The sequence below is a fragment of the Lagopus muta genome, chromosome 23, assembly GCF_023343835.1.
Source record: "Lagopus muta isolate bLagMut1 chromosome 23, bLagMut1 primary, whole genome shotgun sequence".
In the NCBI taxonomy this organism is placed as follows: Eukaryota; Metazoa; Chordata; class Aves; order Galliformes; family Phasianidae; genus Lagopus; species Lagopus muta.
The window spans coordinates 4,941,709-4,958,961 of NC_064455.1; the positions used below are offsets into that span (position 1 = coordinate 4,941,709).

Sequence of the window (17,253 nt, forward strand, 5' to 3'; positions counted from 1 at the left end):
GTGAATGCCTTCTGTGGTTCCTCATTGATCACCAAGGGTTGTGTTTGTGAGCTGCATTGGGGGGGAAGAGAGAAAGGAGAGCCCAAGGGATGTGGGTTGGTGTTTGTGCCTGGTACTGACATGTGCCCTTGCCAAGCTCTAGGCTGCTCTTCTTGTGGGAGGCCGTTGTGAGGATGTGGTTCCTATCTGTGAGCTGCTTTCAGCTCTCTGCCTTAAACCAGGAATCAGGGATGTTACAATTGCTCTAATTTCATTGGGAGGGATCACAGAGTTTACTGTTCGGGCTGGGAGGAAGAGGTATTTTGGGCTACACAAAGTGTGAAATAGTTGGCTGAATATCTGCCACAAAGTCTGAAGGCAGGAGGCTGATCTGAAGCCTGGTTGGACTGCAGACTTCCCAGCCCCAATGATGCCGCTCTCCCCCCATTGAGGACTCCTTGCAAAATCACTCCGAAGGTGAGATGCAAAGTGAGCATCAGAGGTCAGAAGTGGGCTGTTAAGCAGAACCTGCAAGCATCTCCTTGGGGAGGTGAGTTGTAGTGGTAGATGCTGGTTATGGTGATGGATTCTACTACATTCATCACGCTGTCCATTTGGCAGATAAAATACTTTTTTTCTTTCTTAAAGAGCGAGTAAGCTTTCTTTGCTAGGTGTGGGGTCCTGCCTGGTTGGGAGCCCTTCATTTGCAATAGGTATGGCGTTACTGCCCAGGAATAAATTAGGACAGTGTCTCCTCAATGCCTCGATTATGCTGGCTGCTTGCTCCCGGTGCGGGGCTCCAGCCCTTGGCTCGGCTGCGCTCCGCTGTGCGCAGCAACCGAGTCGCATCTCCGGCTACAGCCTGGGGGTGGGGGATCGAGGTGGATGGCTGTGTAAGGGAGAAGCAATGTATAGAGCTGTCAAGTGTGGTACCCTGTTCTCTGATCCTTTTCGATTTGGATCTGTGCCTTTGAACAATAAGGTCTATTTGAATAGGACACTGCAGTTTAAGCAGACATAAAGCAACTCTTTCATGTAACAGCACTGGTTGCCTTGGCTCTTGGCATCGGCTCACAGTGTAGGCAGTGGAAGGATTCAAATGCAGAGGGGACACAGGGAAAGGGAGCGAGAGAGAGGATAGATCCGAGGGCGGAGGGACAGATTTGCGAACCCTCGATATAATTTGTTTTTAGCTGTCAAATAAGCTCATTCAGGGCAACCGGAACAAGCCCCAAGAAGGGGGTTTTGCAGCAAAGCAACTGCAGCAAACGCAGCGCGGGGCGGGGGTTGGGGGCGGCCCTGAGCCGGGTCGGCTGCTGCGCCCTGCTCCGTCCCGGGGGGGCTGGGGGGGGGTCGCGGTGCTGCGGGATGGGGCTGCTGCTGGCCGATGGGCGGTCGTTAGGCAGCAGCTTGCCGGGAATTGGGGGGGGCGGGGGAGAACTGACGACTTCTGATGGTGTTTTTTTCCCCCTTTTTGTAAGGCTGTAGGGTCACGTAGTTGTTGTTTTTTTTCTTGTCCACAGATCTGCGCATCATTGCCACGATAATTAAGTTCCTCACTGTATCTTAAAAGACAGCATTTTTTTTCCCCCCTATCTTGCATGCAGCCGTAGGGCAAATGTCCTAACATACGCTTAAAAAAATCCACCAACAAGGTGGAGGGGGGAGGGGGGGAGGAAGGGGAGAGGAGAATGCCGCTCAGCCCCGCAGAGGGGCAGCAGCAGCAGGGTGCCCGGGGGGGAAGGGCACAGCTCGTTCCGGTGTCCAGGACGGGTCACAGCCCTGGGGTGGCCCTTCTGTGTTCTGCGTTTTGCTTCATCACCAAAATCGCGTCAATATCCTCAAGTTGTTTACAAGGGGGGTGGAGGGGGCTGCGCTGCTCCCCGGCTGATGCCCTCGTAGCAGAGATGCTGTACGTGTGTCCGTGGGCACGCCGTGCTCGCTGCAAAATGGGGGGCTGCGGGCTCGGCTGCCACGCCAGAAACCTGTGGCGTGCATTAAAAAACAATGCCTAAAGATGCTAAAACGTAATTTGCGGCTTGGCGGTGGTGCTGCTGGGGCGGGGGCTGGTGGGAGGACTGTGCTGGGTCCAGGAAGCAGAAGCGAAGCAGATCTGCTCGCTGACTGCACGGCAGCCCCTCATGACAGCGCCCGAGCCCCCTCCCAGCATTTAGGGAAAGAGGAGAACAAAGATACAGGAGCGATTAATCAAGTGGCTAATAAAAAAGTATAAATCCCCGGGGGCTGCGCGCCGCTGATGCCGGAGAGCTGGCTCGGAGACAGCCGCCGGGAGGGACGAGCCAGCCCTCCTCTCCTCGCCTCTCCTCTCCCCGAGCTGCTGCCACACTTGGTTCATTCCAGCTGCAGAAGCTCAGAGCCTTCCATGCGGTGGGAATTTTTTTTTTTTTTTTTACCCTGAGCTGAAAAAAAAAAAAAATAAAAAAGAAATCGCAAGCCTGACCTGCTTTTTTTTTTTTTTTTTTTTTTTTTTTTTCCTTCCTCCCCCCCCTCCCCCCTCCTCTTGCCTTTCTCCTCTTCTTCCAGCCGAGCCGAGGACTATCCCAATCGCAAAGGGGGAGAAAAAGGGGGGAAAATCCGCCACCAACCAACCCCCAGCACGCCCCATTCCTGCCGCCCTTTGACATGCAACCTTCCTTGGGATGGGACCGGCCGGGATGCAGCTGCAGCATCGGAAGGAATTGGGGAAAATTGGGGATCTTGGCTCTGATGACGGTGGAATTGAGCTCCTGGAGCCGGGTGCTGCTGCTCTCCGTGGGGCTGCTGGCTGCCTCTGCGAACGGTGAGTGTGCTGGGGAAGGCTGGTAACTTTGGGGCATTTCCCTGCTCGCTGCTTATAGCCTGGGACTGCTGTTAATCCTCTTTCCAGGGGACTCTGGTGTGTGTGTATGCGTTTGTATGTCAGCACACGCTTCCCTGTAGTGTTGAATGAGTGTTCAGTTTTCTTCAGGCAAGATTGTTGCACCCAGAGGCTGGAGAGAAACTGCCTCAAATGATGTAATACCACATAGAACCCCGTAGTATTTCTCCATCTCTGATGGGTCAAATAATCTGTGCATGGTTGCTGTGTGATACGCAAGACGACTGTAGAGAAATGCCATTGCTTTCCCCCTGTCTTTCCCTTGCATCTTAATTCATTATTTCAGTACCCACAGCATTTGACCATAGCTGATAAAACAGCTTTGCACTCCTTGAATGGAAATGGAAGCACTTTCCTCTTATTCCCCCCTGCATTTGAACTTGATAAGACGAGCTCTTTGGCCTCAGCGTGGTGATTTTTGTGGCAAATGCATGTATTGACTTGGAAGAAGGAGACTTCAATTTGGGGGCAGCGTGCGCTCGTCTCCTCCCCGCTTTCTGCAGCTGACCTTGTAGCAAAAGGATATCTATGGACTGAAGTTTATTTCTGGTGCAAACAGCAAATATTTAGGGACTGTCTTTGTGTATGTGGGAGGGGGAAGAGTGGGAGAGCTGTGCTTGGCAGCCTTCTTTCAACGCTGCTGTGCCCTGGTTTCCAAGAGTTTCTGAGTAATGTTTGTCTTGTCTGCTGCATCCTAGGCTGGAGGAATGTATGCTTGTGTGTGTTCATGTGTATAAAAGCTTTTCTTTTCTTTTCTTTTTTTTAAATCCTCGTGTTATTTAGAATGCAACACTCATTTCATTATGTAAGACAGACTTTCTCCAAAGAGATTCAGAATAATTAACTGTTCCTCCCGAGCGCTCTTGCAGTGGACCCGAGGAGTTGTGCTAACGGGAAGCATCTATTAGGGAAGGAGGTGGAACCACCCAGCAACCCACAAGCCATAATTAGGGATGAGTATTTATTTTTGGTGATTATTTTTTGTCCCCTTTCTTCAGCAGGAGCATTTTGCCTACCCACAAGGGAGAACCGTTCCAGCAGTTTCTGTTGTGCTTTTCTGATACGAATAGAATGATGCAGAGATACCTAAAGAAGATTTATTATGTCAGGTTTTTGCAGCTCTCTCTCCTTCTTTCAGGCTATCTGTAGCTTTTTTCACACTAGATTTTCCAGGCTTCTTTCTGTACCTGCTTGTTCAGTATTTAACCTTTTCTTTCCAGGCCCCTAGCTCTATCCCTGCATTCAGAGTGCTGTTTGATGCCTTCATCCCCTGGTCAGTGCTCTGTTTTTTTTCCTCTGCAAGTAAATCTGCAGAAGCTTTTCAGATGCCATGTTTTTGTTTTGTTTGTTTGCTTTTAAAATTTGCATCAGAATCAGAGCTGTCAGTCGATGAGGACTCTTTCCAAGCTCTTCCTTTTCACCACATTCTGAAATCCCAGTGATGATCCTTTTTGTCAAGGTAAAGGTTCCACTTGGAACCGGTGCTGCCCTGCTGCAGGAGCTCCACAGTGCAGTTTGCCACCAGGCAAACACAGCCACCTCAGTGCAGAATCCAGTGCAGTTTTGGGGCCTGACCCCAGCAAGGAAGCTCACTGTGCCCTTTGGTGGGCAGGCAGTGATCCTTGGTAGAGCAAAGTTCCTCAGAGACTTCAGTTCTGATCTCGCCAGTTTTTGGGGTTTGTGTGGGTAGTAATAACCACGAGTACCCATAGAGTGGCAGTAGAGCTGTATGTATTTATATAAAAACTACCGGCTAGTGGGTCTGGCCGGCTGAAAAAAATAAGGGAAGGAAATCCTCCTGAGATCACATCAGTTGTGTTTGACAGCGGTTCTGCTGCCCGCCAGCATCCTTCCAAAACATGGCTGTTTGCTGTGGGTGCTTCCTTCAGACACATGGGGAAGCAAGACGAGGCAGCTCCTGTTGTGCAGCGAACTGAACCAGCTGCAGGAAGGTGTTCTACCATACCCCAAAGTTCATTATGAATATGGGAGCTGATGGGAGAGGAAGTGGTTCATGGTTTCCCTTTCTTATTTTGATGGTGTGCTAACTTGATGGCATTTGGGTTTGAGAGGTCTTTGGCTGAGAGCAGACTGATTCACGTATGTGCTCTCAGCAACAAAGTGCATCCTGTGCTGAAATTTCTCGATGGTGCAAACAGGTGGTCTTAATAAGAATGTTTCTGTTCCCTGCTGGGTAATGAGCTGTGCATTGGCACTGGGGCATTTGCTGTGTGCATTGGCGGAGCGCGTTTGGTGCACACATGCAGTTTCTCTTGAAGGACTGTTGTGAAGGAGGTCTTGATGTTGTTATTCACACTGTGCTTTACTAGTCAACATCTTGTTTTGTGCTGCGTAACAGAAAGTTGCAGTGGCTTGAAATGTGGTCTCACCAATTTTATCCCACTGTAATTTTCTGTTTTTCTTGACGGAAAAGAGTTTTGGCAAATTCTTCCTTTGAGGAGTAGGAAGCAGCTTATGAATTTTGATGCATGTGTACGTATCTCCATTGTAAACCATCCTTTTATTTTGTTGTCTCTAATCTGCACAGGATGAAGAGTGATTCAGGGATAGTTGCTCTGCTAGGGAAGCAAGTGAAGCACTCAGAGTATTTTTGTAGGGGGTAAGGATGTGAGATATTAACTCTGAAGCAGTGGATGGATGTTTGTGTAGGAGGGAAGGGAACAGTCGCTAACGTGATTACATTTGATTGTGGCACACAATGAAACGACAGTATTTGATGATAGTAGCTGAGCGTATCGTTTTGATATGAGTCCTACTGCCAGCATTCAGGCAGTGTGGATATCAGTGCTAAATGGAATGAATGATTCCCACTTACTCATTCATATCTTGCTGATGCCTCTTGTTGCAGGAGGGGGAGGTGGTTCTGGCAAACATTTAGAGGGTGCAGCTCTTTGCTTGGGATCAGACTGGCCTGGGGAGGGTGGGCACAGCAGAGGGCTTTGTGTTGCAGTTCTCTTTCCTTGCCTTTGGGACTGCGGTGGAGGAGATGCTTGGCCTGGGCTGGATGCTTTCAGTGTGTCACTGTGGGGTGACACGGGTGTGATCCTCAGTTGGGTAGGATTGGCCCAATCCTTCCCTTTCTGTGTGCCATGTGTACCTGGTTTGACTGGTGCACACTGAGCTTTCTTACCTGTCCATGGAGGTTGGTGCTTTCGTGAGTTCTTCCTGAAGAATATCTGCATTTGTCATGGCTTTCTCCATGGAAGCATGTGCCCACATAACAGGTAGGGGAGCACAGGGGAAGGAACCAGGGGCACTGCAGTGTGTGCTGCTGCCTTGCTATGTAACCCCTGGCAGTCGATCTCACTCATTCTTTGACTTCTCATTCTTTGTGCTGATCGAGTTCATCATTTTGGGTACAGGAGCCTTTCCTATGCTATGTGGCTCCCCATTGCCCATCACTCTGGTTTTTGTCGTGGCCTCTCGGTGCTGCTGAAGAACATCCAGGCTCAAGCTCTCCTTGCCGCAGAGCCGGTCTGTCATGTCAGATACCTCCTAGGGAAATTCTGTATTCAGCTGGCTGATGGTTCCCAGCCTGCAGTGGTACAGAGGTGGGTGTCTGCTCTGCTGATCCTCGGTGGCTGCCTTCCAGTTGTCTGTGAGTTTCTGTCAAAAGAAAGCAACTGTCAAAATGGGTTCAGGGAATGTGATCCAGGCAATCTGCCGTGGATCCCAGTGGATGTGTGTTTGCCAAGGTGATTTAGGGCTCAAGGTGTAGCTGAGCTGTTGATAGCGCATTCGTATCATAGGTTGTATTCCTGCTGTAGAGAATGCTTTTTCCTAAACAAGAGTGACTGCCTCATTGATTTGTTTTCAGGGACAAGAAGAGACTTTCAGATGTAGGTACTTACACTGCTTTCAAAGAAATCTAGATATAGATGCATAAAATCCCCAACACTCCAGTGATGGTAGCCCCCATAGTTTCTGTGTTTACACAGTGTTTCTGGAGGAGTGAAGTACAGTGCAATTATGGAAATCAATGTACTTTACTTGCTATAAACATGATGCAGTGCAGTAATCTGCAAAATAAATATGCCTCTGCCATGCTATGCAGTGGCTGACTGATCTGATAGTGGTTTATGTGTAACTGGGAAAATCCCATTGATTAAAGAAATCAAATTAACTCCGTTTCAGTCTTTGCTACCATGGACACGGCCAGGATGGAGACAGTATGCGGCAATGAGCTTGTGTGCAATTTCCTTATACCTGCCCTGTGTGGAAGTGGAACCGAGGGTTTTTTGACTTGTGGCTTTCTTACATTGCTTCACAGTGGACTGAATATGGTGTTCCCAGGCTGAGCTACATGCCCTGCTTCAGCCCCTTGCAGGAGTGACTGCAGTAATTTCCTGTTTCTGAGATGCAGGCATCGCTGCTGTGATGCACTGTGTGCCACTGCTGTCTGCTGGTGGGAGGAGGAGCAGGGGCTGTTGCTGCTGGTCGTGGCTGGGAGGCCCAGATGATTGTGCAGCAGGGAGATGTGGTGAGCTACGGCTCTCATAGAAGTGCAGGAAGATTTGCAACTGTGAGTTGCAGCAGCTATGGTTGCCAGGGAGATGTGTGATAGAAAAGTAATTAAAAAAAAATTCTCTCCGTGTTATTGACTGCAAAAAAAAAATCTGCATGAAAATGAACTGATGTGTAGGTTTGGGGACAAGCCTGTGGTATTTAGAGAGTGAAGGAAGGGCAGTGTCACTGAAAGGGACTTATGGGTCCCTTCCAACTTGAGATGTTCTGTGATTTTGTGACACCCATGCAACATGTTTGTAGTATGGTGACTGCTGCAGCTCTGTGGGTGAGCAGAGGTCGTAACCTATGTGTTCATAATGTTGGAGGCAGCCCTTGCCTAGAAGACAGCAATCCAAATGATAACAATCCTGAATGTATCTCTTGAGTGATAGAGGACTGCAAAGACTGGAGGAGACAGCAATGCAGCATCTAGAGGTGATGTGTGAGGGGCAACCAGCACCACCAGAGAACAGCTTTGTACTCATCTGTACCTTTGACTGGGCTTGCTAATAGCACTGCCAAGCTCTCACCCAGACCTGGTGTACTTCAGTGTTCTCTGGCATTTGTGCCTCTTCCTTAGTAATTTGTGGTGACTTCAACATGCAAGATTCCATCTGTAATAAGAAGGAAATAAACAGCGTATAATATTCCTATTGGCAGGTGTTTTCTTCCCTTCCACTCTACATGTGAACCATTGCTGCTCCTGCTTTGCTGTTAACCCTTTAAGTGAAGGCACTGGGCAGAAAAAGTCAGTCCATTTGCCTGTAAGTGCACAGTGGGGATGAGGTGGGACCCGATGCAGAAAGCCTTGCCCAAGGTCAGCCAGCATGTTCCTAGCAGAGCTGAGGATCAACTTGAGGTCTTCTCCTGCTGTTACTGCAGCACAGAAGTGCCATCCTCTTGCTGCTGGGATAGGAGATGTTTTTGAGATGTCTTCTCTCTGAGGATGAGGTCTCAGCTGTATCCGCACCGTGAATGTGAAGGCATTTTACTGTAGTTACACTGAAACAGAACAATTTCTCAATCAATTTATCAAAATGTCTGCAGTTCCCATTTCAAGGCAGATAAAACAACAATGAATATCAATAAAGGTGTCTTTATCCAGGACATTTAAAAATGAAAGAAAGAGAAGATTGGTTCCTTTGGCCTCCGGCTGTTGTTAGCACTCTGGAATGCTAAGTGTGTTCCATCCTAATGAAATGGCTTCATTTAGGCTCAATCCACCTGTTTTTGTGCCACACGTGTTGCTTTTAACATAGGAATTCAGCTGCTTCTCAGGCTGTCAGCTCAGACGTGGACCAAGGAGGACATCTCTCTGCCCCAGTCTAGCTTGGTAATCATGGCCCCACCAGCATCCAGAGCCAGGTGCTGTAGGAGGTGCAAGAGCACTGAAATAAGGAGACTGGAAAGATGAATTAATCACAGCTAGAGAGCTGCCCACCACTGGGGATTTTATGGTTCAGTGCTCTCCTGTTATTTGTGTTCTTTCTCTACTTGGAGAAGTCACCGCAGCCCAATTCCTGCTGTTTTCCGTGGCTCCTGGAAGTCCTTGAGGGTGTAAGCCTTTGTCCTTCTGTTCCACTTCCATCCCTGTAAGGTGGGGGTGAGCAGAATCTGCAAAATCCTGAAATGATTTACAGATTTATTCTGCGGAGAGATGCGGGTGTGTTTGTGATAGGCTTTCAGCAGCTACAAATTGCGCTCTGTTGATTAGCCTCACAGGTTTTGTGCTCTTGGTTCTCTCCCTTGATTGCATGGAGTGAATTCAATCATTTCACGTACAATTTGGGATTAATTGGGAATGATGTTAAGGTGAAAGTTGTCTGTTTGCTGCTGAACTTCAAGAAATAAAACGCTCATGGCAAAAAGTCAGGAATGTGATGCAGGTTCTGTTCCAGCCCAGGTTGCTTGGCTCTTTCTGTAGGTTGTGGTGCATTACTTGCATGGTTTTTTTTTTGTATGTCTGTATCCACATTTGTGCATTTTTTTTTTTTGTGAAAGACTGCAGCACAGCATTTACATGTGCTCCAATGGAGGGTAGGAGACCTGCAGACTAAGAATTTGCCAAAAGCATCAAGGATTGAGATACTGAAAAAAGCAGAGTATTGACAGGGGAGGAGGGCTGGGCGTTGAGGTTTGAACCCTCTGCAAACTCACTGGCTCCAAAGCAGTTGTTCAGTCTGTGTGAGCTTCTTCTTGTACAGAATGGATAAAACAGTGTTACCCAATGTGTGATGGAAGTGGAAGTTTCAAGGACTTTGGAAATAGAGTTGTTTCCTAGTCAGGGTGCCTCTTGTTAGTAGTTGAACGTTTAGTTAAAGCACTGGAAGCCATTTGATGGATTTTTTTTCTTTTTTTTTTTTTTTTTGTAATAGAAAGTTTGTCGAAGAACTTGGTTGTGTAATCTCTTGCATGTTGTTCCAGTTCTGCCCTCACTCTGCTTTTCTAACTGGTGTGTTCCCAAGCTTGAGATCTAATGGCTTGTAAAGGGAATTCTTTTTCTCTGTTCTTTGAGCTGAAATGAGCAATTCTAGCTGGCGTTTTAAGCATCTTGCAAAAGAGCCAGTCTTGCAGTTTCAAAATGTAAGGATGTTCTGGGTCTTGTTCTGTTCCTCAGCCATTCCTCCTTCACATTTGTCACTCCATTATCTTCAGCAGGATTCTTTCCTCCTCTGGTTGCTACAGGGCCAGAGAGGATCTGGTCCTTTGTCAGATAGATGTGATTCTTGGTGAGCAGCCATTGCCAAGCTGGAGGTACAGAAAATGGCAGCTTGTTTCTTCTACAACAAAGGCACAATTCAATATTCCTTTCCCATTTGATACACCGAATAATGATATCGAGAAAAACATATATCCTTCCAAAAAAGAAATCTGTTTCCTCAGAAGGATAACGAGCTTTCCCAAAGCCAGTGTCATTTTACAAGATGCTACCTGCACTGTGCAGCATATTGTTTATATCCCTCGATTGTATTTTTGTCTCCATTATGGAAAGGTTAGATGCTGGTTGTGGACCCTGCACATCTGTCAGCCACAATCCTGGGTTGTTTCCATTAAAGTTAAGCACCACTTGGAAAACCTCTGTGTTAATGATGAAAAGAAGCGTCCACCTGCTGAAATAATGAACGTTTGAAGGGTAGGGGACTTCTCCCTGATCTCTGGGATTTCTTCTAAAGCTGAGTTTAACGCAGCCTGCATAGGAACCAGTCCTGGGATGGGCTGAGAAGAAGCTGAAGAGGCTCTCCCTTTCCCCGAGGGCTGCAGCTCTGCTTCTATAAGCTATGATGGCTCTCATCTTCATGAAAGATGATGGTGAAGCAATTGTGTTGGAGTCCCAGTGTTTTAGCAGGGTGTTTTCATGAAAACACCTCTAAAAAAGCTGGCAGGTACGCATTTGTTGAGGGAACAGTGTGTGAAATGGTCCCCATGCTGCAGACATTGTTTTGCTTAGAGCCTGGAGCTGAAGCACAGTGAAACCATTGTGGTTTGTGTGGCTTTTTATTTTTATTGTTTTTGAATGAAATTCTTGGGCCTTGGTGGTGAAGGCAGCTATGGTAGCTCCGTGCTGATGTCTCAGACCCACAGATCTTTCCGTGCTGGAAAGTGGTGTTTGCTGTGCCTTTGGCAAGAACGAGGGCATCAGAAACGGTCCTGCAAGCTCATGCTGCTGTCAACAGCTCTTCATAAATAGCTGAATCAATTCTAACTGATGGAAGTCAGCTTAGCAACAGCGAGTTAATTCATTGAATTTCAAGTGCTCCAGAAAATGATGTTTTATGGGAGGGTCTGTATTTGTTCCTACTAAGTGCTGTGACAGACTTAAACTAGAGAACAAATTATAACCTTAATTTTTTTTTAAATTATTATTATTATTTTTTCTAGGAACCTGATGCTGAGGGCTGTTGTGGGCAGGTTTTTTCCTTTTCCATGACTGCATTTAGCAAATGAGGCTTCTTACAAAAAAATACCCAATTTGAACCTATGAGTCGATGCAATTCACCCCTTGTTAACTCTTTGATTGAGAGCTATGTAGATTGAAGAAGAAAGGTATTGATCTCCTTTTGGGATTGAAAACTAAGATTAAATAGAAAGTCCGAGAGTGAAAATGAGTTTTTAAATGAATGGACAAGCTGAAAGAAAAATAAAATAGTACAATATACTGGAAATAAGTTCTGAGACTTTGGTGCTTAGCATGGATGGAGGCCACAGAACACAGCGACTGTATGGAGGTGCGTTGGGAGTTGCACGTGGTGTGTCAGGTTGGTGAGAAACTTTCTAAATTGGATCAGAACAAGAGATAAAGCAGCCTGGTATCTTAGTTTCAGAATACAGATTGGTTGCTGGTATAATATTATGGACATTGAAAACTGTTGTTTGTGTGAAAGGAATGAAACTTTGGATACGATTGAAATGGTTTCAAATGGTTGCTTTTTCTTCTGCATCTGATTCATTAGAAACCTTTGGTAGCTTTTTCTTCATCTGTGTCACCTCTTCTGGTTTGGGTGTTGGTTTTTTTGGCTCATTTGGCAAAGTGAATGGTAAAGTCTGTGCAGTGTGGATTTCTGGTGACTTTCATTGATTGCCCAAGGTGAGAAGCAGGCATTCGGTAGTAAATATGAAGCACAGCTACACTTAAAGGATGTGAATGTGAAAGTGCTGCTAACAGAATCAAATACAAAAATGGATTTATGTCCCAACAAAAATTCCCTAGAGAAATTGCCTTCTGTTTGCTTCTTTTTGTAATTCAAATACAATAATAGAAGAGCAAGCTGTTACAATGCAAACGCCTGGCAGTGTGTTTTGTTGGAAGATCTCAATGCACTTGTAAATGTAGAGCACATTTCTTTATTGAGTGCAGCAGAAGAATGAAGTGGAGGATGTGCTTATTCAGGATGAGGGCTTTTTATTTTTACTTTTTACCCACAGGCGTAAGATCTTGGTCACTACTGACAGCTAACTTGCTGGTTATGGCTTTAGCTGAGTATTTGAAGTCTGTTCTGTGTCATTTTCTCCTACAGAACTTCTGTCTCCTTTCTTTCTGAGCTCCTGGTGCTGGAAAGGACTGGTGGCTGCCCTGCAATTACCACAAGCTTTCGCAGATTGGTGCAGCTCCTGGCTTTCCAGGGAATTACAAACAGATGAAAACATAACCAGGTTGCTCTGTTGACATTTAAAGGTTTAAGCCAGAAGTGGAAACATAGTGGGAAGGCAAAAAAACAAAAGAAAAAGAAAAAGCTTGCAACTCCATGTAAGCATGGGGCAGGCGTGCTTCTAAATAAGGCTCTATACCCACTGTGTTTTTCCCTTTGGGCTGTTAATTCTCCATCAGTGTAACAGTGAAATTGCCAATATTGGGGGAACTCATAGCTGGGCCAAAGGTTTCTCCTGGGACAACTTCCCTTCTTGGTGGCCTTGAAGGGAACGTTTTACTTCACAGGTGGATGCTTCATATCTAATAAGGCAAATAACACCACAGGTACTGTGGGTCATAAGATCTTAATTAGCACCTTAAAAATTGAGAGAGTAAAAATTCTGCCTGTGAATGGAGTCAGTCTGGGCTTTGTGCAGATGCTTTTGACAGGTTGGTTTCCTTGCTGTGGATTTCCACGTCAGTGATGAGCTGAGATGAACTGTCAGGTGTAGAACACCAACCTGCAGGAGAATGGCACAAAGCTGAGCAATGTGAGACTGGCTGTGGTATTTGTGAAGGATATCTGGGCAACCAAAAAGCCATGAAGGGAAGTGGTGGGAGAACCTGGTGAGGCTGTTACTCACACTGGAGGCAGCATGAGGAGAATAAGCATTAATTGGTTAATGGTGGTGGAGGGCTTTGAAGATGGAAATAACTGTATAAGTGCTTGGTGTGATTATTATGCTGACAATGGCAACGTAGAGGAGTGGTGGTGCTCAGGGAGCAGTCAGAATTGATTAAGAGATGATCTTGAAAGGGAAAGTTTTGAAGGGAGAAAATTGCATCCCTTGAGAAGGAGCCGCTGGGGCTGAATTTGGGATAACTGATAGCGCTCAGAGCTGAGCAGGTGATGTCACATAACGGATGGTCTGTGTGAGTTCCTCAGTTTCATCAGGAGATCACGAAGGACTGGAGGGCAGCACGGTCCCTTTGCAGAGAGCACAGCCTGGAGCTGGGGCTGTCAAATGTCCTGACTGTGTTTAGCACCAGCCACAAATGCTGCTCGGAGCCGTACCGCTGAGTTTGGATGCGTGATGTAGATCTTTGTACAACAGACACTTCCTCCCACTCTCTCCCCATTTACGTGAGGAATCTCAAACAGAATCCCTTGCTCTGGTTTCACACCGATATGCAGAGATACCAGCGTGGCACATCCTCAGCAGCAGCTGTGCTGAAGCCAAGCCCTGCTCCCTGGCTGAGCTGCAGTGCACTGCCCTTGCTGATGGGATTCCTGCTCTTTGTTCATTGTTAAAAGGTTCAGGGTTTTCTTTTTCTATGTACACTCCTTGCATCAACAAACTGCCTGGCTGGACGCCATCTCTGGGGGTCAGTAGAGCGTGGAAACAATCTCTCCTGTTGTGCTCCAGGCAGACCCATCTTTCTGCTTTGTTCTACAAACACTTCCAGATGAAGCAGTCATTGTGATGCTCTTTGTTACCGTGTTTCCAGGGAAGATGGTGAAAACTGAAAAACTAAAAGGTGCTGAGGTGTGCAATTGGTAATGCAGTAAGTCAGGTTCCTCATCAGCGTTGGCCAAACAAAGTTCTGTTTTACTCACACGGGGAATGTTGGCTGACGTTGCATCTATTGCTGTCGCACTGTTGGATCAGATGTGTATGGAGGGATGTGTGTCCCATCTGCCTCCAGCTAGTGAACTTCAGCTAGCTCAGAGAGAACAGTGGTTTTAAGATTGCTGGTACAAAATACTGAGGGGAAAAAAAATCATTTATGTATCTTTAATAAACAGAGACATCTCCATTTACTTTGATACTGCTTAGATTATTTAGCATTAATAGCAGGGATTTTCTTAGATGATTATTAAAAGTAGATGTATTCCTGCTGTGTTTAACAGAGTATATTGACATCATTTTGTCTATCTACTTATGCAGTGATTCATCTGTAGAGCAGCCCCTTAACACAAGATGATGTAGTTTTGCTGGTTGTGCCATCTCTGAAACGCTGGTGCAAATCTTCTGCTAAAGGCCTGTCCTGTTCTCTAGCTTGCTTTTGGTTCTGTTTAGATTGTAAGCATTTCAGATAATAAAGTGGTATATAAATCTGCTGGGGTAAGTGCTTCTAAAGTAGCTGAGAAAGATAGAGCACGCACCTGGGGAAGGCAGCATGGCACAGTAATGTCTCTGATAACCCAACTGGGAGGTGTGCTGCCATGTTCACAGTACAACTCAAGTCCTTACCAGCTATGCCCCAGGTAGTGTGATTTTTTAGGTCCCCCTTTGATAGCAGTCTGCTTTTAAAATACAAATCTGATAAAGGTCTTGAAGCCTGAAGTCCCTGCTGTTCCAGGGCAGGGGACAGCCTGTGTCAGGTCAGTTGCCATGCTGCCCTGTCCTCCTGTTAGAAGCAGGGAGCTTCAGCCTCGGGGGACCATCTGGCAGCTGCTGCCATGACCCATGTACTCACTGCAGCAATTTGTCTTAACCCAACAAGGCATTGCATTCCAGCAGTTGAAGTCTCTGGCCTCTCAACATGTCAGGGGCTGCTGTGAAGCTGTAAGACAGACATATGTGCACTGTCATGTTCTTGTGATTTAAGTTTTGCCCTGCAATGCCTTTTGATGTTACCCGAAATGGGATGTTGTCTTTATTTTTTCAGGACAGCATATCAGAACTCCTTTGATCTTGCTCCTGGAACTGCATGCCCTTTTGAGGTTCAATCGTGAAATATAAAAATAAGTCTTTTCAGCTTTATTATGTCTTTTTTATTCCTCCCTTCTAAGGGAGAAGGTCAGCTTGGTGCTGAGGAGGGGAATGTACAAGCAGGGATGACAATCAGTTTCCCTTCTATATGGATGGGGCAGTGATCTGCTCAGTCTCTGCCCAAACTGCAGCATTCTGGCCTATTCTTGGCTTCAGACAGCTGTGGAAGGGCTTGGGGAGTCTAGAACCTGGCCAGGGCTTCAGAAATATCATTGAACAAGGAAGCAATGAGCAGGTTGTGTTCATCTGTGACAGTACTTCCAGCGTTTTGGATGTGTTGTCCTCAACGTTTTCAGTAGAGGTGCCTTTATTGTGTAATAATGAATTATTATATTGGGATTTTCTGCATCCAAGATGTGTTGGAAAAGCTGTTCAGCCAGCACTAAGTGGGACACAGAGATGGTGATGGGGCAGAGAGACTGCTGGATGGGAGGAAGTAATGCCTTGGGACTGGAGGGGTGACTTAGCTGGGTTTGGGAATTGTGTTGGGTTTCTGATATCCCCACAGTACTGTGCAAATCTGCTGTAGTATGGAACTCGTGTCCTGCTTTGGATTGGAGGCCCATGCTGTAATTCCTTCTGGGACTTGGCAGTAGGGGTGTGAGCTAGATTCAGATAAAATGTGTGCTCTTTGCCCTTGTGTTCTTCATTTCGTGTGTTCACAGTAAAAAGGCACTGGCTATCAGAGATGTTAATCATCCCCTTGATGATGTTCTTGAATCCAGTGGCTTTTGATTAAAAGTTATAGTTAATGGAATGTTTCTGCATTATTTATTACCCTTTGGGCTTTGATATTAGACTGCAGGTTAAGTTAAAACTATGAAAAGGTGAATGCTTAGGGAAACAAGGCTTAATTTATGAAGTATGAAGGTACTTTCCCTCTGCGTTCACTTGAATTGTGTGAACAAGAGAATGAAAGGCAGCCTATGGGTAAACTAGTTCTGATTTCTGATAGTCTGTACAGATCCAGAAGCCTGCTTTGTAAGAAGGCACAGTCACTTGCAGATAAATCATTCAAAACAATAAACCTTAGGAAAAGGGGCCTTTTTCTAACCTTAGATGGCAGATCAAGCAACGCTTAAAAATATATTAAAAAAAAAAAAAAAAAGAAAAAATTGATTTGAAGATCTTCGTGTGGTGAAGGTGAATGATTCTGAGCAGTACATAGAAAAATTTGGGGAGTTATTGATGCATGAGCAGAATCTGGCCCTGGCATTGCAGCCTGGAAGGGAATGTGCTCGTCTGCAGGGTATGGATTTCAGTTTTATGGTGGAAGGTGTATTTTATATGAGTCTGTTTCCTTGAGTAGGCTGGAACAACACAGACCAGAAACACTTGCTCCTAAGTAACAATAACTACAGAAACTGACAGTACAGAGCACTGCTGCACTGAGGAGAAGGCAGCCATGTATCACCAACAGCCACTGCTACTGAGAGCAACTCAGTAGATATGGTTTGATATTTGTTCCTTGAATTGTGCAGTGACCATACATCAATGTTAGCTAAATTAGTTTTTCCTTTTTTTCTGCTGAGAAACAAAGGGCATGGAGTTCCATTTTAGGAAATACTTCAGAAGTAATTTCTGTTTTCTTCTCTCCTAAGAATCGCATTCTAGAGATTAATATCGTGTACATCTGAGCAGTTAAAATGCTGCTTTGATTTCTACCAGATCCAGCCTGGTAAGCTTACGGAACTGGAAGTAGGTGGGAGATGTTAACCAGCCTTGGACTTTTGTCTTTTGTACAGGGAATGGGTACATTTACCATCAGACTGCATCTTATATTACTGCCATTCTTACCAGAAGTTCCAGTTTTTGAGTTCTGGGGCGCTCTGCCCTTCTCTTGGCACGAGGCCGATGGGTTCCATGCAGAGTGGTTTGCAGCTTTCCCTGCTCAACAAGCAGGAAGCAGTCAGAGCTGTCCTTGGCTGATATTTGTGCCCAGTCATGTTAAGTTCTGTGGCATA

General features: G+C 46.0%; 1 protein-coding gene across 2 annotated transcripts in view; it reads left to right on the forward strand.

Moving 5' to 3' along the window:
* The first annotated feature begins 2,056 nt into the window (after window positions 1-2,056).
* The window catches only part of CSMD2 (CUB and Sushi multiple domains 2), a 229,936-nt gene continuing 214,739 nt past the window's right edge, over window positions 2,057-17,253 (forward strand). For both annotated transcript variants that reach the window (XM_048969227.1, XM_048969228.1), the window contains exons 1-2: window positions 2,057-2,367; window positions 2,524-2,779. In XM_048969227.1, coding sequence (XP_048825184.1) covers window positions 2,623-2,779 — 157 coding nt within the window. In that variant the 5' untranslated portion in view covers window positions 2,057-2,367; window positions 2,524-2,622. The remainder of the gene's footprint in view (window positions 2,368-2,523; window positions 2,780-17,253) is intronic.